The 16,508-nt window shown below is 38.0% G+C and overlaps 1 protein-coding gene across 1 annotated transcript in view; it reads right to left on the reverse strand.

Annotated features, from left to right (window-relative positions):
- TDRD7 (tudor domain containing 7) overlaps positions 1-16,508 on the reverse strand; it is a 67,435-nt gene that overhangs the window by 35,621 nt on the left and 15,306 nt on the right. Inside the window, exons 3-6 of the mRNA XM_081280034.1 lie at positions 13,947-14,088; positions 12,885-13,095; positions 10,991-11,064; positions 8,539-8,756 (exon numbers count right to left, since the gene is read on the reverse strand). Of these exons, the coding sequence (XP_081136160.1) occupies positions 8,539-8,756; positions 10,991-11,064; positions 12,885-13,095; positions 13,947-14,088 (645 nt within the window). The remainder of the gene's footprint in view (positions 1-8,538; positions 8,757-10,990; positions 11,065-12,884; positions 13,096-13,946; positions 14,089-16,508) is intronic.

Raw genomic sequence — 16,508 nt, forward strand, 5'->3', positions numbered from 1 at the left:
CCTTTATTCAGTCTGACTATACATTCTAGATGATACATAAGCAAATTATATTAATACAAGTGTAAAACATTAGGTTTCCCCTCCTCATTCTTCTGCCAATGTGTTTCTTAAGTTTTGAGGAATGAGTAAAAAAGTTCTTGCAAAAATGACAGCAGAAGGGCTCTATGGCCCCTCTATCAGCTGCAAGAACTTCCTGCCACCATTTGTGGACTCCTGCTGGCACAAGCTCTGCATGGTATGTCATTTAACTGTCACTAATTTACGTCCTTAAAGTTTAGCCACAGCAGCACAGATATTTGGTGTGTGCTCATCCTTCTTTCCATGGTTAGTCCATTTCTTGAAATATAGAGTCTAAAAATTCCAATAGGCTCTATGCTTTAAGACGCTTGATAAGGTACAAGAATTTAGATTGGGTAGCCAAAGGAGGTTTGAAAAACAAACTTCTGCCACATGATAAAGAAAACCGAATCCTGCGTGAGTGATTTACTTGCAGAGAATCCCAAGGAGTGTAGTTTGAGATCCAGACTTGGCAGCACTCTGTATCCAAAGCCCCAGATGAGTCTGCAGGGCCCATCTTAAAACTCTTACTTCAGTTCTCATCTCCCAACCTCCTCTCAGGGTTTTCTCTGGAGTGGATAGGCTAATTCCAATTTAGGGGACAGACCATCTTATTCATCTTAAATGACTTTCATAAGCCGCATCCCCCAACTGTCCATATGGCTTCTTCTAACCCATAAGAGGATAAGAAGATTCTTCTGCTTAATGATTCTTTTTCTTTCCAAGGAGTCAACTAAGAATATGGGATGCCTCAGTGTTTATTCAGTCTGCCCCCTTCCAGTCTCAAAGCCTCAATTCCCATCTGTGCCTCAGATGTCATCAGGACCAATGACTTAACAAAATGCCTAACTTTAGCAAACCTCTCAATATGATCTCTGAATATAACCAGTACAACAAGATCTTCCAAATAGGATTATTATTATTATTATTATTATTATTATTATTATTATTATTTAGTGCCACTGGGGATTAAACCCAAGGCTGCGCTACCCCTCAGCTACATCCCCAGCCCTTTTTATTTTTGAGAGAGAGTCTCACTAAGTTGCCCAGGCTGGCCTCAAATTTGATCTTCCTGTCTTTCAGCCACCAGAGTGGCAGGGATTACAAGGTGTGTGCCACTGTGCCCAGCTTGAAGTCACTGTCTTCAACAGAACACTACGATCACTTAATATGTGTTGGTGCAGGGTAGGAGCAGAATTCTGTTTATTCTGGCCTTTATTCCAGGATAAAGTCCACTGGAAGTGCTGATAAGCTTCCAGGTATGTCTGCAGCACTTAAGTCAAACTTTACCAATCAGCCTACAAAGCAAATTTTTGACCAGTAATCCCAAATTCATCCAAAGCCAAAATAATAGCCAAATAATCATCTAAACTAGAAGGTAGATTTTTTTCTTCAGCAGTTTTTTTTTAAGATAGATAATAATTCCCACCAATGACTAGCTCCTTGAATTGTAGGCACTTTCCAATTTTTAATGGCTTCTTTATCTGGAAAGGGGTTGGTTATGTGCATAAATTCCACTTATTCTCTAGTGCTTTAGCCTCTTTAAATTCAGACAATTTTTACTAAAATGAGCAGTAAATACATATTTGACATTAGGAATGAAACCTGATACTAAATTGATTCTGATATCCTTCAACACTTTAGACAAATATTCATGGGTGGATTTAGTGTTATGGAAAATAAGCCTGGTCCACACACTTGGTTAACCAATCTTTGGAGAATGACTTAAGGGTTTCTCAATTCAAAGGGAAAAAAACTAATGAAACATTATTTAGAGTTAAAAATATATAGATTTATATAATCTAATACACATATTATATATAAAAATATAACCTAAAACAAATGTGACTTTTTCCAGCTTAAACTCTTTTTAAAAATATTTTTAATTATAGGTGGACACATATTTGTATGTGGTGCTGGGGATCAAACCCAGTGCCTCATGGATGGTAGGTGAGCACTCTACCTCTGAACTATAGCCCCAACCTTAAACTCTTTTGTTTAAAAGTTTTCATACAAATGGAAACTTACTTTCCCAGGCACCCTATTGTGACTGCCATCTCTCCCACTTAGAATGTGTCATCTCTTTTTAATTGTTTAGTAATGGGCTTAGGAAAGAGACCCTACTGCTCTCCTCTCCAGCCTCCAAGAGTCTTAGAACAGAGGAGCTGTTCTATATATGGCAAAGTGATGTTGCTGAGCTCTGAAGCATCTTACAAGTGTCACGTGTTCATCTCCTGTCTCCCCCTAGACAGAAAGGCTGCCTCCTGGTTTTCACAAATGGTCACATAAGTCAACATGGCTTTTAGTATTTCCTTGGTATGATAATCAGCTCCTAACCATTTTAGATGGGTCTCTGAAGAGGAGGGGCTTTTTTTTTTTTTTTTTTTTTTTTTTTTTTGGTACTTGGGATCTAACCCAGGGCACTCTACATCCCCAGCCTTTTTTTATTTTAAGAAAAGGTCTCACTAAGTTGTTGAAGGTCTTGCTAAGTGGCTGAGGATGGCCTCGAACTTGCAATCCTCCTGTCTCAGGCTACCAAGTTGCTGGGATTACAGGAGTGTGCCACAGGTCCCAGCCCTGAAAAGGAGGCTTTCACAGCTTCTAGTTCCTCAAGTCCCCTTGATTTCCTCCTTCACTGACTCAGGTGAGACTGAGGATCATAATCACGCCCTTCTCCTTCATGTTTTACTCTGTTTTGTAGCTCTACATCTTTTCTCTGGCTTTGGATGTCACCCAAACAATCATGACCTGTAATTCCACATCCAATGTATATACTATGTATGGATTCCCATGCCCACCTCCCAGCAGGAGAGAGAGGTAACATAAAAGATGAACTGCATATGCCATGGAAACAAGCCACCTCCTATGGTAATCATCAGAAGGTTCAATATCAAATATGCCTTAAGCTTGCAGTCCCCACAAATTCATTATATTCAGCTTAATCTCTGCCTCCTCAGGAATCTCATACCTTTCTGGACTTCTGTTAAGTTTCAAGTAGCTGCTTTAGATTTCATAGATGTGAGGCCTAAGGACTTAAAACATTAATTTCTTCAGGAATCTATTTGTTCAAACAAATAAAAGTCTTCATCCTACATGCCTAGAAACTTTCTTCTCCTTAACTCTAAAAGGTCTTCGCTTCTCTCTTTATAGTTTACTGTGCTGCAAACTTAAAGCTCTTGAAGCCAAACTCCTTTGAGTCTCGGAAGGCTCACCTGCTAATTCTGCAGCATGGGCTTCCAAGGTGAGCTTACCGTCTCCATGGAATTAGAATTTTCTTTGGGATTCTATAACAGAATTTTTATCAACCAACTAAATCAAGAAGCACAGTTTGGTTTCCACGGAGTAGACATTTTTTGTTGAAGCTTTAAATTATATTCTAAATTTCATTTATATGGTCACCACTCAGAAAACTGAGTGCAATAAAATCACATTTACCTGAAGACCTGCTTTTCAGCACTCTAGGTACTGGCAATGGTTACGAATTCAAAAATCAAATAACACAAACAACCCCCTCAAAATCAAGCCAATTTGATGTCAGTAATGAATAAAAGACCCCCTGGTACCAGCAATAAAGAAAACCTGGAAGAGTCATCGACCAGAGCCTTGTACCTTATGATTAGCCAATTTACAGAAAGGGTGATTGTTTGATGGACTCCTTAACAGGTAGCTTTTGTGCCCAATCTGAGAAGTACTGGGAAAGTTGAGGATTAAGAAAGAGATGAGGTCTCCAATGGCATCACTGGGTCACAAGGAAGGCAAACTGATAAGTACATATTTAAAGCAAATGTAAAGGCAGTGGTGGGGGATGGTAATCCTGTGTCATAGGAAAATAGCAGCTATATCATTCAACTTGATGTTTCATGCCACCTACATTCACATCCACCTCTGCAGCACTGAGGCTGGAGTTGATAAACCCAAGATAGCCTTGGCTTAATTTTTCAGTTAATTCTGTTTAAGACTGTGTAAGAGTTTGTGGTACGTTCCACAGATTTAATCAAGGGTGAATGTAAAAAGTTCCCGTTGTAACCCTGATTGTTTACAAACCATCTACCCAGGGAAACTTTCGCCACCATCTTGAATGAGTAATTTTAGAGACTCTATATATTTTGAGGACAATGCTCTCTCATTCCCATGCCTTCACCTAAGAAAGAATTTTCACTGATGCACTCCTCTTCAGACACATAATGTGACCATTTATGTTAGAATGAACTTCAAACCATTTTCCTTCACATGGCCCAAGGTAAGGCCACTTGCTTGCATGTTCCTTCAGGAAGATGATGGAATCCTCTGATTAAGCAAGTACACAGCTTTCTGGGCTGATCCCTGCTGGTACCTGATCCCTGCTGGTTCACTGTGCACTGGAGGCCTACCCTGGTCTTGTTACCTCTGGTAAGGGTGGGGACAGGAGAGGAATCTGTTCCCTACAATGACAGAAACACTTGTCTTAAACTATCAGTTCCTCGAGTTCATTTCATCCACTCCTCCATATTTATTTTCAATTTAAACTTAATCTTTTTTCTTTAGCTTCTCTGTTTTCACTGAGATGATATCCTCTGTAAGACTTGCTGGGCACATCCCTATTCATTTTGGTTTTGGTCTGCTGTAAGCTAGGCTGCCTCTCAAAAGCAGCTACCTTTATTAAATAACTTCTGTTTATGATGCTGCTTTCTATATTTTATCTTTTTAATTCTCACAACCACCCTATGACATGGGTAGAACTACTCACACTTTAGAGTAGACTGGGGCTGTGAGAAGATGGTTGGTATGCGAAAGTGATACAGCTAAGAAATGGTAAGGGGCAAATCTAAAAGCCCACATTCTTTGTACTCAATGCCTTATGGGTAGTTTCTGCTTCAAATTCTAGAGTAGCAACACCAACTTCTCTGATTTTGCCACAGTGCTATTTCACCTTTCTCCTATTCAGATGTTCACTGAAACACAATTTAAACATCAACCCAATAACACGTTCATTAACTATTTCTTTTTATTGGTAAAAATTTGGAAAAGAAATCAGATTGCATCTTAAAAATATGTGGCTATACTTCCAAGTCCTCAGTTTATCTTCCACCACTGCTTCTGCTGGCACTGTTGGGGACTGTGAGGAGTCCACCACTGCTTGACTTATGTTTCACTTTCTCAGGAATCTGAGTTGTTTCCTATCAATCTAGAAAGATTCAGTTTTTTTTTTTTTTAAAGGCAATTCATTCTGCATGGGCTGAAAGGTGCTTTATTATCTTATACAACTGATTATATCACAGTTAAACTTTAGACAGATTCCTAAATATACAAAATATAAAAATATCCCTATGTGAGTGACAGACCTGCTGTTGCTTCCTTTGATGTTTAATACGTTGCTATACGGATGGAATTGGAATTTTTAAGAATCTGAGGAGTACTAAACAACTTATAACTAGTGACATCAAATGGATACAAAATGATACATAACAAAAGTAAATAGTAAAATTCATATTAAAACCTCTTCATAGTAGCTACTAATAATTAATTAGGCATCTGCCCCCTTCATAACATTTTATGTTCTATAATTTTATGCTGTTATTCACAAAATATCATGTTGTATGATTAAGGCCTGGTGTGCCATGGGCCCAACCTAGAACCCTCCTGGGGCAGTCTGGCAGCTGCCTCTCAGCAGATCTTAGAGCTATGGCAGGAGCTCTTCTTAGCTGGGCCCCTCAGCTCTCCATAAGACAGGTGGCTATAGGAAAGGAGAAGTTTCTCTCTCCACCCAGGTTTCAGAGAATTTTGACTAAATCTCTAGTAGTCAACAGTCATAGGTTCTTTAAGAATTTTATTAGAAACCAAAGTCAGTCAGAGGCCAGGATCCTGGGTGACTTCAGGGCAGGAATTGCTCATTTCTACTAAATGATGACTCTAATGAAACAAGTTGGCCTCTGCCTGCTTGTCAGTTTTTTTTTTTTTTTTGGTACTGGGGATTTAACCCAGGGGGGCTTAACTCCTGAGCCATACCCCCAGCCTTTTTTATATTTTATTTAGAGACAGGGTCTCACTGAGTTGCTTAGGGCCTCGCTAAGTTGCTGATGCTGGCTTTGAACTTGCGATCCTCCTGCCTCAGCTTCCTGAGCAACTAGGACACTCTCTTCTTGAACTTCCTTCAGCTTCTTGAAAACTCCAGGGCTCTGGCACAAGCTATTTCTTTTGTCTGGGATCTTCCTCCCTAGTTTACTCCAATTGTCAGGCTTTAGTTTACCAGGCCCGCCCACTCCCAGCAGACTAAGTAAGTCCTGTTTACACATTCCCTCCATACTCTGCTCTTCTCCCTAACAACAACTATATGCTTATCATTATTTGCTTAGTGCTTCTGTTCCCCACCAGACAGAAAGTTTCCTAAGGGCAAGGACCATGTCTGTCTTGCTTTCTGTTTTCTCCCTAGCATTCAGGTCAGTGGTGGCATTTATAAACACCAGCCTAACACAACAGTTAAGAACCTAATTAACAAGACCACAGCTCTGAAACAGCCAGGAGGTGTGGCTGTCCTTCCCCAAGGATCCAATGGGAACACTTGGATTTCAGCTTTCTTGGTCTGCAGCCTTATGGCCTTGGGAGCTCTGTGCTTCCAAGACAGCTTTTGCACAATGCCCTCTTCCCTCCCAAGTTGCCTAGGACACCATAAAACTGGTTCAACATCGTTAATGACTCTATATTCTCTTTAGCTTTAAAAATGCTCAGTACATATTTTTTCTGAGAGATCCAAAAGGTTAAGAACAACAGATTAAAAGCATATTTCTGCCTGCAGCAAATGTCATCCAGTATCCTCAGAATGCTGCTTATGCATGAAAGAAAAAATTCAGAACTGCTATTTGGCCCCTAAAGTGATGCTGCCCACTCTGACATTCAAAGGAAAATACCTGCATGTGATAATTTTTGGGTGGTTAAACTATGGGAGATTTTAAAATTTCTTTATAATTTTAATTTTCAATCTTCTTTTCTTTTTACAAAGAATGTTTTATATGATTGAAAGCAATACTTTTTTTTTTTAAAGAAATACACTGTAATTGGGTTTCTTCTTCAGTTTATGACAAGCCACACAGTCACCCATTACCAAGTTTCTTCTTATCCTGTTTTCTGCACTGCCTTTGAGACTGTCTGGCTTTGCTTACAGAATAACATTGCCCTAGCCATGCTCTCAATGCTTCTGCTTTTCAGAAAGGAGAAAGCAAGTTAGGAGAAGGGGTAAATAACCATGATGCAACTGTTTAAAGCTCTTTCAAAAGAACCATGGTAAAACCGCTCAAAACTACTTAACAGTAGGCTGCCAAAAAATATTCATTAAAAAAAAAAAACAGTTCTGAAAAATCTCAGTAGACATCACTGTGACTGGCAGTTTGGAGTATCCTAGACACAGTGCTCACACACAAAAAAAATCACTGTCACCTCACAACTACTAGTGGTTCCATATAAAACCTACCAAAGTTTAGCTAGACATAGCATACAGAGAGGAAAGGTATACTGTACTTCTGTTTCATGGTTCACCCTGACTTGGTAGAAAATAATCATGCAAGAAAGATTAATTCAAGTGATGAAAAAAGCAACAACAATAAAATGTGTTGTTTTAGATTGAAATGCAGGAGGAAACTGTACATTTTAGGTCTCACCCTTGAGGTAGGTACTCCCCTCAACTCCAGTGCCAGTCAGAGATGTTCTGGGACTCTGTGGGCAGGCGGAGTAGCAAGGATGAAAATATCCCCCAGAAGTCACAAATTAAGCTACACAAATACTAGTAATTGTTATGGAGAATAAAATAACTAGAAACACCAAGAAGTGGGCGTGGGGGTGCACATACATGTCTAAAAGTTAATTACTTGTATTTAAGAAATGTGTTGTCTCTCTCTCTTGTTGAACTTTCTAATAAACTATTCTGATCCATTATCTTATCATAAACTCCCAAGTATGAATAGGTATGGAAACTCATAAGTCATTTTCCATTTAAAATTTTTACTCTGAATTTGTAAAAATTTGTAAAAAATTTAAATATTACATAATTCCCAAATAAAAAATAAGGTATTATATACATAATTAACCAAAATAACCAAAATTTGTTCAGCTTAAAGTCTTTAAAAATGCTCAAAAACAAGAACATAAAAGTTGAGGCTAATAAAAATTATTACCAATAAATTATTAAATTGGCAAAGCTTTTGGTGTTCAATGGTAGCATTTCAATAATACAAAATGGTATATGGTACATATTATCAAACATTAAATGCACTTTGAAAATAACTTAAAACCAAATATGTAACAGCAGCAAATATAACACACAGTGACCTCAACCTTGACACACTTCTCACATAAATAAGAAAGGACGTCTGCTAATCTTGGAGATCAAGATTAACAAGGTAACATATGTGCAGCGCATCATGCTCCCTGGATACAAGGTGGGATGACCAGAATTCATGTTGGAAAGCTGGGAGAGAGGACATTAGAAGGGAGGAATAAGGAAAAACGTACCGTGCAAATATGAGGCCAGTTTTCAAACAGTTGTACAATTCCTTGATTAAGGTCTTCTTTATATAACTCTTTGTAAAAATGTGGAAGCTTAGATATCCAAATGCCATTGTTATGCTTGTTTAGTATTTCCTTTATGCGGTTTTGAACCTCATCCATTTTATAAGTGTAAGAGGCAGGAGGCGTGACATTTGGTTTTTGAACAGTCTGATTAAAATTATCTTTAAATTAAAAAAAATGATAGAATTAACCAAAATGCTTAACAGTTTAGATTATCCCCATTACCTAGCATTTATGCCTCCAGGCTTTGCTTTCCAGTGGGCTTGTGGGGGTCAAGAATCTTAGATGGGGTAAGGATTAAGCACAGTAGCACCATGACAACCTCATTCTACCATCCCTGAAATAACAGGCGGGGTCAAGAGATACCCAATGGGGGATGTTAGACCCTCCGTTTTGCAAGGATGCTTTATAGTTCACTTTAAACATAAGGACAAACTTGGAAGGTAAATAATACTACAATTTATTATTTAACCAACTGTCTTCCTTCCTGCAACTATGTAGGATAAAATTTTAGAACATAGGTATATATGCGATGCTGAATTTAAAACTATATTTCACAAAGCCTAAGAATTATTAGTAAGCTCAAAGAAGGATTTACAGAAGATAAAAAGTTGCCCTGATTTTAAGATTATAATCTTCTCCTTTACCAATGAAAACAACTTCACAAAACACCAAGGTTCAAAAACAGATCCAGCTACAACAATCAAACTAGCTGCAATTTATAAAAATGAATACAGATTTGAACTCATAGATAAGAAATATCCGAATTGTTTTTATTTCCTTAGTATTCATCTTTCATAAGTTTGTATTTATAAAGTTGTGGCTAGCTTTCTTACTCACGTTTATTTAAATCTCAGAATGCCTGACTTGACATCTTAAGGCAAAGAAATCTGAGAGTTCACTATAGTTGACAGCTCTGATATTTTAAGAACTATAAAATTTGTTCTAAACCTCTTCAAAATTCCACTGGGACACTGATTATTAAAAATTACCATCTATGTGCAAAATAGATTCATATTTTAATCAAACAGTATTTCTGCTAGGATCCAGTAATTTTTATTTTGTTTTAAATTGGCTAATAGATACACAAAGACCGGTATTGGGACACTAGCCTCTGAAGATGCCAGGAAGCCAAAGGGGGAGCTGATCTTTGAAGATGCTTAGAAATAGACTCTGCTCTTCCCATCAGAGGCCATTAAGACCCAGACTGAAATGGCATGGAAAACAAAGTTTCAGAATGTCCTTATATATTTCTTATTAGGAATGTAGCTAATTAATTAGGTTCTTTTCAAACAATAAAGGACTGGCAAGAAGAAAACAACCAGCTTCTAATAAACTGGCCAGACTCTCCTTAATGACAGCTGACCCTGAAAATACACCTGCTCTGTGGGGCTACTGGAATCACCTGTACCTGTTGGTAAACAAATGAAGAAGTAACCCTAGGCCGCCGGTGGGTAGGAGAGGAGGTTGTATTTACTTGTATCCATTTCAATCTGATGGGTGACCTGCAATCCTCCTGAAACAAGTCCTCTTATTTCCACAGAATAAGCTTATACTAATTTAAGACTCTAAAAGAGACTATGACTTTACTGAGTGGCCATGGTTTAGAAAAATACATTTGTAAAAATAATTCAAATAAACAAAAATCAAATTGTTCAATTTCCATAAAACACTGGAGATGTGTTCTTATGGGAAGAAAAAGAATTTCAACTCAGTACCCATCAGACTGAAAGCAGAAAATCATGTGAAAATCACATTGATGCTTCTTACAATATATAAGCACAGATTCCAAAAACACTATAATCCTTATTGTTGAAGAAGACAAGAAGACAAATGGATGAATTTGCGACTTGGATGACTTTATTATGTGTCCTATTGTTTTCTTAACAGCACTTCTGGATTTTATATGCTAAAGAATTAATTATACTCACATTTAGATGCTTAGTGGTCATTACACACAGTTTACAGTGCCAACTTTTAAGCAGCAGAAAAACCTGAAATTCTTTTATGAGTTTAAATCCCACATTTGTGTACTTTAAATCTGGATCAGGGGTTTTCCTGTGAGGTCTCAGACAGCAAAGTCTTGGGGCCTGACCCCTAATGAGGGAGAGGGTGAGGAGGGGCACAAGTACCTCTGGAGAGGACACATGGACATGAAACAAACAAGGTCTGCTATGAGGAAGGCCTGAAGTCATGTGTTAACATCCTTGGAAGTATTATTTTATCTTAAGATCACCTGAATTCATGATTTAAAAGATTCAGAAAAAAGGGGAAGAGGCATATTCCAAGTAGGGGAAGGTGAGAACAAGTGTCAAAAGCCACCATCAGATACTCTTCTTGGGGCCCAGAGGCTCCAGAAGCCAATATATACCGCAAAGATGTTTGGAAAACATACCACTCACTTCCTTAGTACAGGTTCTTGAGAGATGCATCTGAAAAGGTGGTGGAAAGGATGCCTTTGGGCTAAACCTAAGGTGTGAAAGAATACCAAGTTTTAAAATCAAGTACTTAAAATCTCCACAAATAGCAAAACAAGTCATTAATACACTCCAAAATGGGGAAAAAATGAAAAGTGAAATCTAGCTTCATCTTTCATATTTTACATTTAACTCAAGAAAACCAAGTTAAAAGCTAAATTTAAACTAGGCCTTTGACAACCTCTTTTGAGAACATGGTAGTTAAGAGTTCCAGATTATCAACTTTAAAGGACTGGTAAAACAGAAGAAAACTATACAAATAATATTCGAGAATATGACCAGAAAATGAAGGACTTCTACTTCAAAATACATTATAAAATTAAAACATTTAAAATAACTGGACAGATAAATAAAACAATAGAATACTACAAACATTGAATTTATATTTTCTCTTAGCACATGATAAAAGTGGAATTTCAAAGTAGACAATGGAAGGATTGTTCAAATAACTATTTGAAAAAAAAAGAAACAGATCCCTACTTGATACACTTTACCAAAATAATTTTATATGAATTGAATATACATTTTCCAAATATGAGGACAAAGAAATCCCCACACAAATTCCATTTTTGTTCATGTCTCCTTCCCCCACTAGACACTAAGAATTTAAATTATTTATGGTACATACAAAACACACTGGACATTGGAAGAATGATTGAATGACTCAATCAATGAGTGCATTTTGCTCAGCAATACCCATATTTCCCAATTTTGAACAGTATGGAGGACTCTAAAAATTCAGTTCTTTGGAGAACATATTTGGGTATTAATACATGTAAGTAAATAATAGAAGATTCCAAAAATATATAGTACTCTTTACAACAACTTTTTAAAAAAAATTAATTCTTCCTAAACATTCTAACATCTAGGGGGAAGGTTCCTGGGAAATTATCTTTTACCTGAAATGGGAATTCTCCAACACTGATTTAAAGGGATAGAATACAATATATTTCTTGTGAAAAGGCAAAAATTTTCAAATTAAAAGGATGGAAGGATGGGATGTTGATTCATCTATATCAGGGGCAGAATCTTTTTCTGTGAAGGATACTACAGTAGCTATTTTAGGCTTTACAGACTATCCAGGCTCTGCACAACCACTGGACCATGCCCCTGTGCTGCACAAGCAGCCACATGCCATATGTAAGGAAGACATGGGCACGCTTCTATAAAACTGCATGTACAAACACAGGCAGGTGTCCTGAACTGTGCACTGCAGTTTGCTGACCTCTGAGCTGCCTCAAACCACAAAATTTAGAGCCATAAAGAAACTTTGAGATCATCTAATTTCACGTTTTCATTGGACAAATGAGAAACCACAAATCCAAAAGATGAAATAATTTATTTTATCAGGCTAGCGAGCGACAAAACCCAAACTAAGGCTTCTAGGTTATCTTGTTAATGCTGGTCCAGCCCTCTCCTGCATGGACACCTGGGGAATCTGCTTAATAACGGGGATGATTATTGGAACAAAGTGGAGCATGTAAAGTTGTTCAGAATTACTTAAAACCTACAAAATTATTTATAATGAAAGGTTTTCAGAAAAAGGTAAGTTATACTGAAACAGCATTTTAGAACAATTTGTGAGAGCTTTTAAAATGAATTTTACAAGGAGATTACCCCCAGTGCCTAGAAAACACAGAACACAGATACATTCAAAGAACGGCAGGCAGCCAGGAAAAGTGGATTCATTTCTCTACATGTGAATTTATATTATATAAGACAGAAAGTCTTTCTTAATCTGAGCATATTTTTAACACTTTTTGATCCTAGGTTCATCAAACTTCTCCTTTCAGTCAGATGAAGTTCAAATACCTGCTGTTGGACATGGTCACATGCCTCTGCACTGGAATGTCTTTGAATACTTCATTTCCAAGAGTCGTGTGCATCTGATAAGGTGGCATTTCAACATCAGATTTAACTCCAAGGGCATTTCCTTTGTCTCTTAACAGTGTTGGATTAGGTTTTTTGCTGATAGAAAAATCCGAAGCAAATCCTGGTTGTCTGAGGGTTGCTTTTGGTTTTCCTGTGAAGTTAGTTATACATAATGGAATCCATCAGTTTTTCAAACCCTACTTTCATCATGCCATTCTACTGGCCAGAGGTTTTCTGTGGATCCCTATTCTCAGAACAGTCTGTAAGAACATGAGGAGGGGCCCCTGGAGGGTCACAGAGTAGAAAGAGAGGATTAGAAGTACTCAGGTCAGCCTCTTCACTCACCCTTGAGCCACCACCTTGGCACTTCTGTGGCAGCCACCTCACATTCTCATAACTACAGCATGGTCCTTCCATCTATTCTCCACCAATCCAAACTCTACCCACTGCTTGAGTCTGGGCTCTTCTCCCCTTCACCACAAAGTCCTCCACTGCCATTCTTACTCACAGTGAAGGCTGCCTAGTCCAAAATGCTCATTCTGGCATTTAGTCATCTATTGTTTCATATTATTGTTCAACTATTTATTGAGAACTTAGTTTTAGACCCGAATGTGGTAAACACAGGCTGCACTATCTAGGACACTTTTTCATAGTATATAATTCATGTTTTTCTGAAAATAGAGGTCTTGTACCAAAGACATAATTTGCTAAATAAGACATTAAATCATAGGTTCTTGGTTTATCCACATTCTGAATGAGGCTTTCCCTCAAATAACCCAAAGGAATAAAACTACACCTTGCCAATACAGTTAGTAATTTATTGACTTCCTAAGTCATGTTCATCCTGTTCACTTAATCATTTCAAATGGAAATCCCAGCTCCTGACGTACAGATGTTACAAGTACAGGTGGTTATCAAGAATATAAGCAATATTTCCAAAATTCTTTTTGACAAAATATTCATAGAAAGGCTTAAATGTTTTTAACCATAAAAAAGTCCTACCTTCTAGAAAAAATGGCAGGGCTTTCTTCACTCTCATCTGACAGTTAACTTGCCTCCCAGTTTTCCTTTTAGAACTTCTCTGACGAGCCACAAGCTGAGCAATCCTTGCAGTTTCTGTGCAGGCCATGGCATAGCAGGTAATCTATTCAACAGGGGCAGAGTGAAAAGAAACAGTTCTTAGGAGTGAGTGCTGCCTTGGGGCTAATTTGTAAAAGTGGGTCTCACTGAGTCTACCAGTCCCAATTCAACTTCATGCAAAAACTCATCTCTCTCTCCTTGATAATAACAGCACAAAATATATTTTCTACAAAAAGATTCAAGCCTAGACTAGTACAATGAATATTCTTTCTTCAAATTCAAATAAGTATTTATTAGACATCTACAATATAGTAGGTACTATGGGATTAATAACTGAACTAAAAGAAACCTACGATCTACATTTATTATCTCATACAATCCATGAGGATATGCTCTGTCCCCATTTTACAAGCAGAAGTTCAGGAAAGTTAAATCACCTTCCAAGTTATATAGAAGGCATAATTTTTTATTCCAAAGTGTGTTCTTGTAACTACTATATGGCATCACTTCTCTCAAGACCATTAAATCCTAGCCTTGCCCCTGCAACAAAGTAGCTGGGTGATTTTGAATAAATTTCAGCATTCTCATCTGTAAACAAGGATAGTATAAACCAGGGTTCTCAAACTGTATTCAATGGAGCCACAGAATTCCAAGGTTTCAGGGGCTGCCACTGTGAGTGCAAAACGGGACAAATAGAGTCCCTGGACTCTCCACAACTGCTTAAAATATAAAGGCTCAGCTTCTGATCTTTTGTTTAAAAAACTGAGAGCCAACTGTTATGGTGCACGCTTGTAATCCCAGAGACTTGGGAGGCTAAGGCAGGAGAATCACGAGTTCAAAGTCAGCCTCAGCAAAAAGAGAGGTGCTAAACAACTCAGTGAGACCCTCTATCTAAATTTAAAATAGAGGACACAGAGATCAATCCACAAAATTACAACTACCTTATATTAGACAAAGGTGCTAAAAAGCATGCAATGGAGAAAGGATAGCATCTTCAACAAATGGTGCTGGGAGAACTAGAAATCCATATGCAACAAAATGAAACTGAATCCCTTTCTCTCACCATGCACAAAAGTTAACTCAAAATGGATCAAGGAGCTAGGAATCAAACCAGAGACTCTGCGTCTAATAGAAGAAAAAGTTGGCCCTAATCTCCATCTCGTGGGGTCGGGCTCCAAATTCCTTAATAGGAATTTGCACAAGAGTTAAAATCAAGAATCAACAAATGGGATGGATTCAAACTAAAAAGTTTTTTCTCAGCAAGAGAAATAATAAGTGAGGTAAATAGGGAGCCTACATCCTGGGAACAAATTTTTACCCCTCACACTTCAGATAGAGCTCTAATCTCCAGAGTATACAAAGAACTCAAAAAATTAAACAACAAGAAAACAAATAACTCAATCAACAAGTGGGCCAAGGATCTGAACAGACACTTCTCAGAGGAGGATATACAATCAATCAACAAATACACGAAAAAATGCTCACCATCTCTAGCAATCAGAGAAATACAAATTAAGGCCACTCTAAGATACCATCTCACTCCAGTAAGAATGGCAGCCATTATGAAGACAAACAACAACAAGTGCTGGCGAGGATGTGGGGAAAAAGGTACACTTGTACATTGCTGGTGGGACTGCAAATTGGTACAGCCAATTTGGAAAGCAGTTTGGAGATTCCTGGGAAAGCTGGGAATGGAACCACCATTTGACCCAGCTATTCCCCTTCTCAGACTATACCCAAAAGACCTAAAAAGAGCATACTACAAGGACACAGCTACATCAATGTTCATAGCAGCACAATTCACAATAGCTAGACTGTGGAACCAACCTAGATGCCCTTCAATAGATGAATGGATTAAAAAAGTGGCATTTATACACAATGGAATATTACTCAGCACTAAAAAAATAACAAAATCATGGCATTTGCAGGGAAATAGATGGCATTAAAGCAGATTATGCTAAGTGAAGTTAGCCAATCCCTAAAAAACAAATGCCAAATGTCTTCTTTGATATAAGGGGGGTTAATCAAAACAGAGTAGGGAGGAAGAGCATGAGAAGAAGATTACCACTAAACAGGGACAAGAGGTGGGAGGGAATGGGAGGGAGAAGGGGAATTGCACAGAAGATGGAAGGAGACCCTCATTGTTATACAAAATTACATATAAGATGGTGTGAGGGGGAAGGAAAAAAAAAGAGAAATGTGTCACAGTAGATTGGGCAGAGAGAGGTGATGGGAGGAGAGGGCAGGGGAGGGGAGGGGAGGGGGGGATAGGAAGGGCAGCAGAATACAACAGAAACTAGTATGGTTGTATGTATAAATGTGGCTGTATAACCAATGTGATCCTGCAATCTGTACACGTGGAAAGGTAAGAATTCATACCCCATTTGAATCAAATATATGATATGTCAAGATCAAAAAAAAAAGTGATCCATGTGCACAGAACACCCTCATTTAATGTAATCACTGTTCTCTCCATCATGTGAG

This window comes from Spermophilus citellus (genome assembly GCF_964194105.1).
Source record: "Spermophilus citellus genome assembly, chromosome: 2".
Classification (NCBI taxonomy): Eukaryota; Metazoa; Chordata; class Mammalia; order Rodentia; family Sciuridae; genus Spermophilus; species Spermophilus citellus.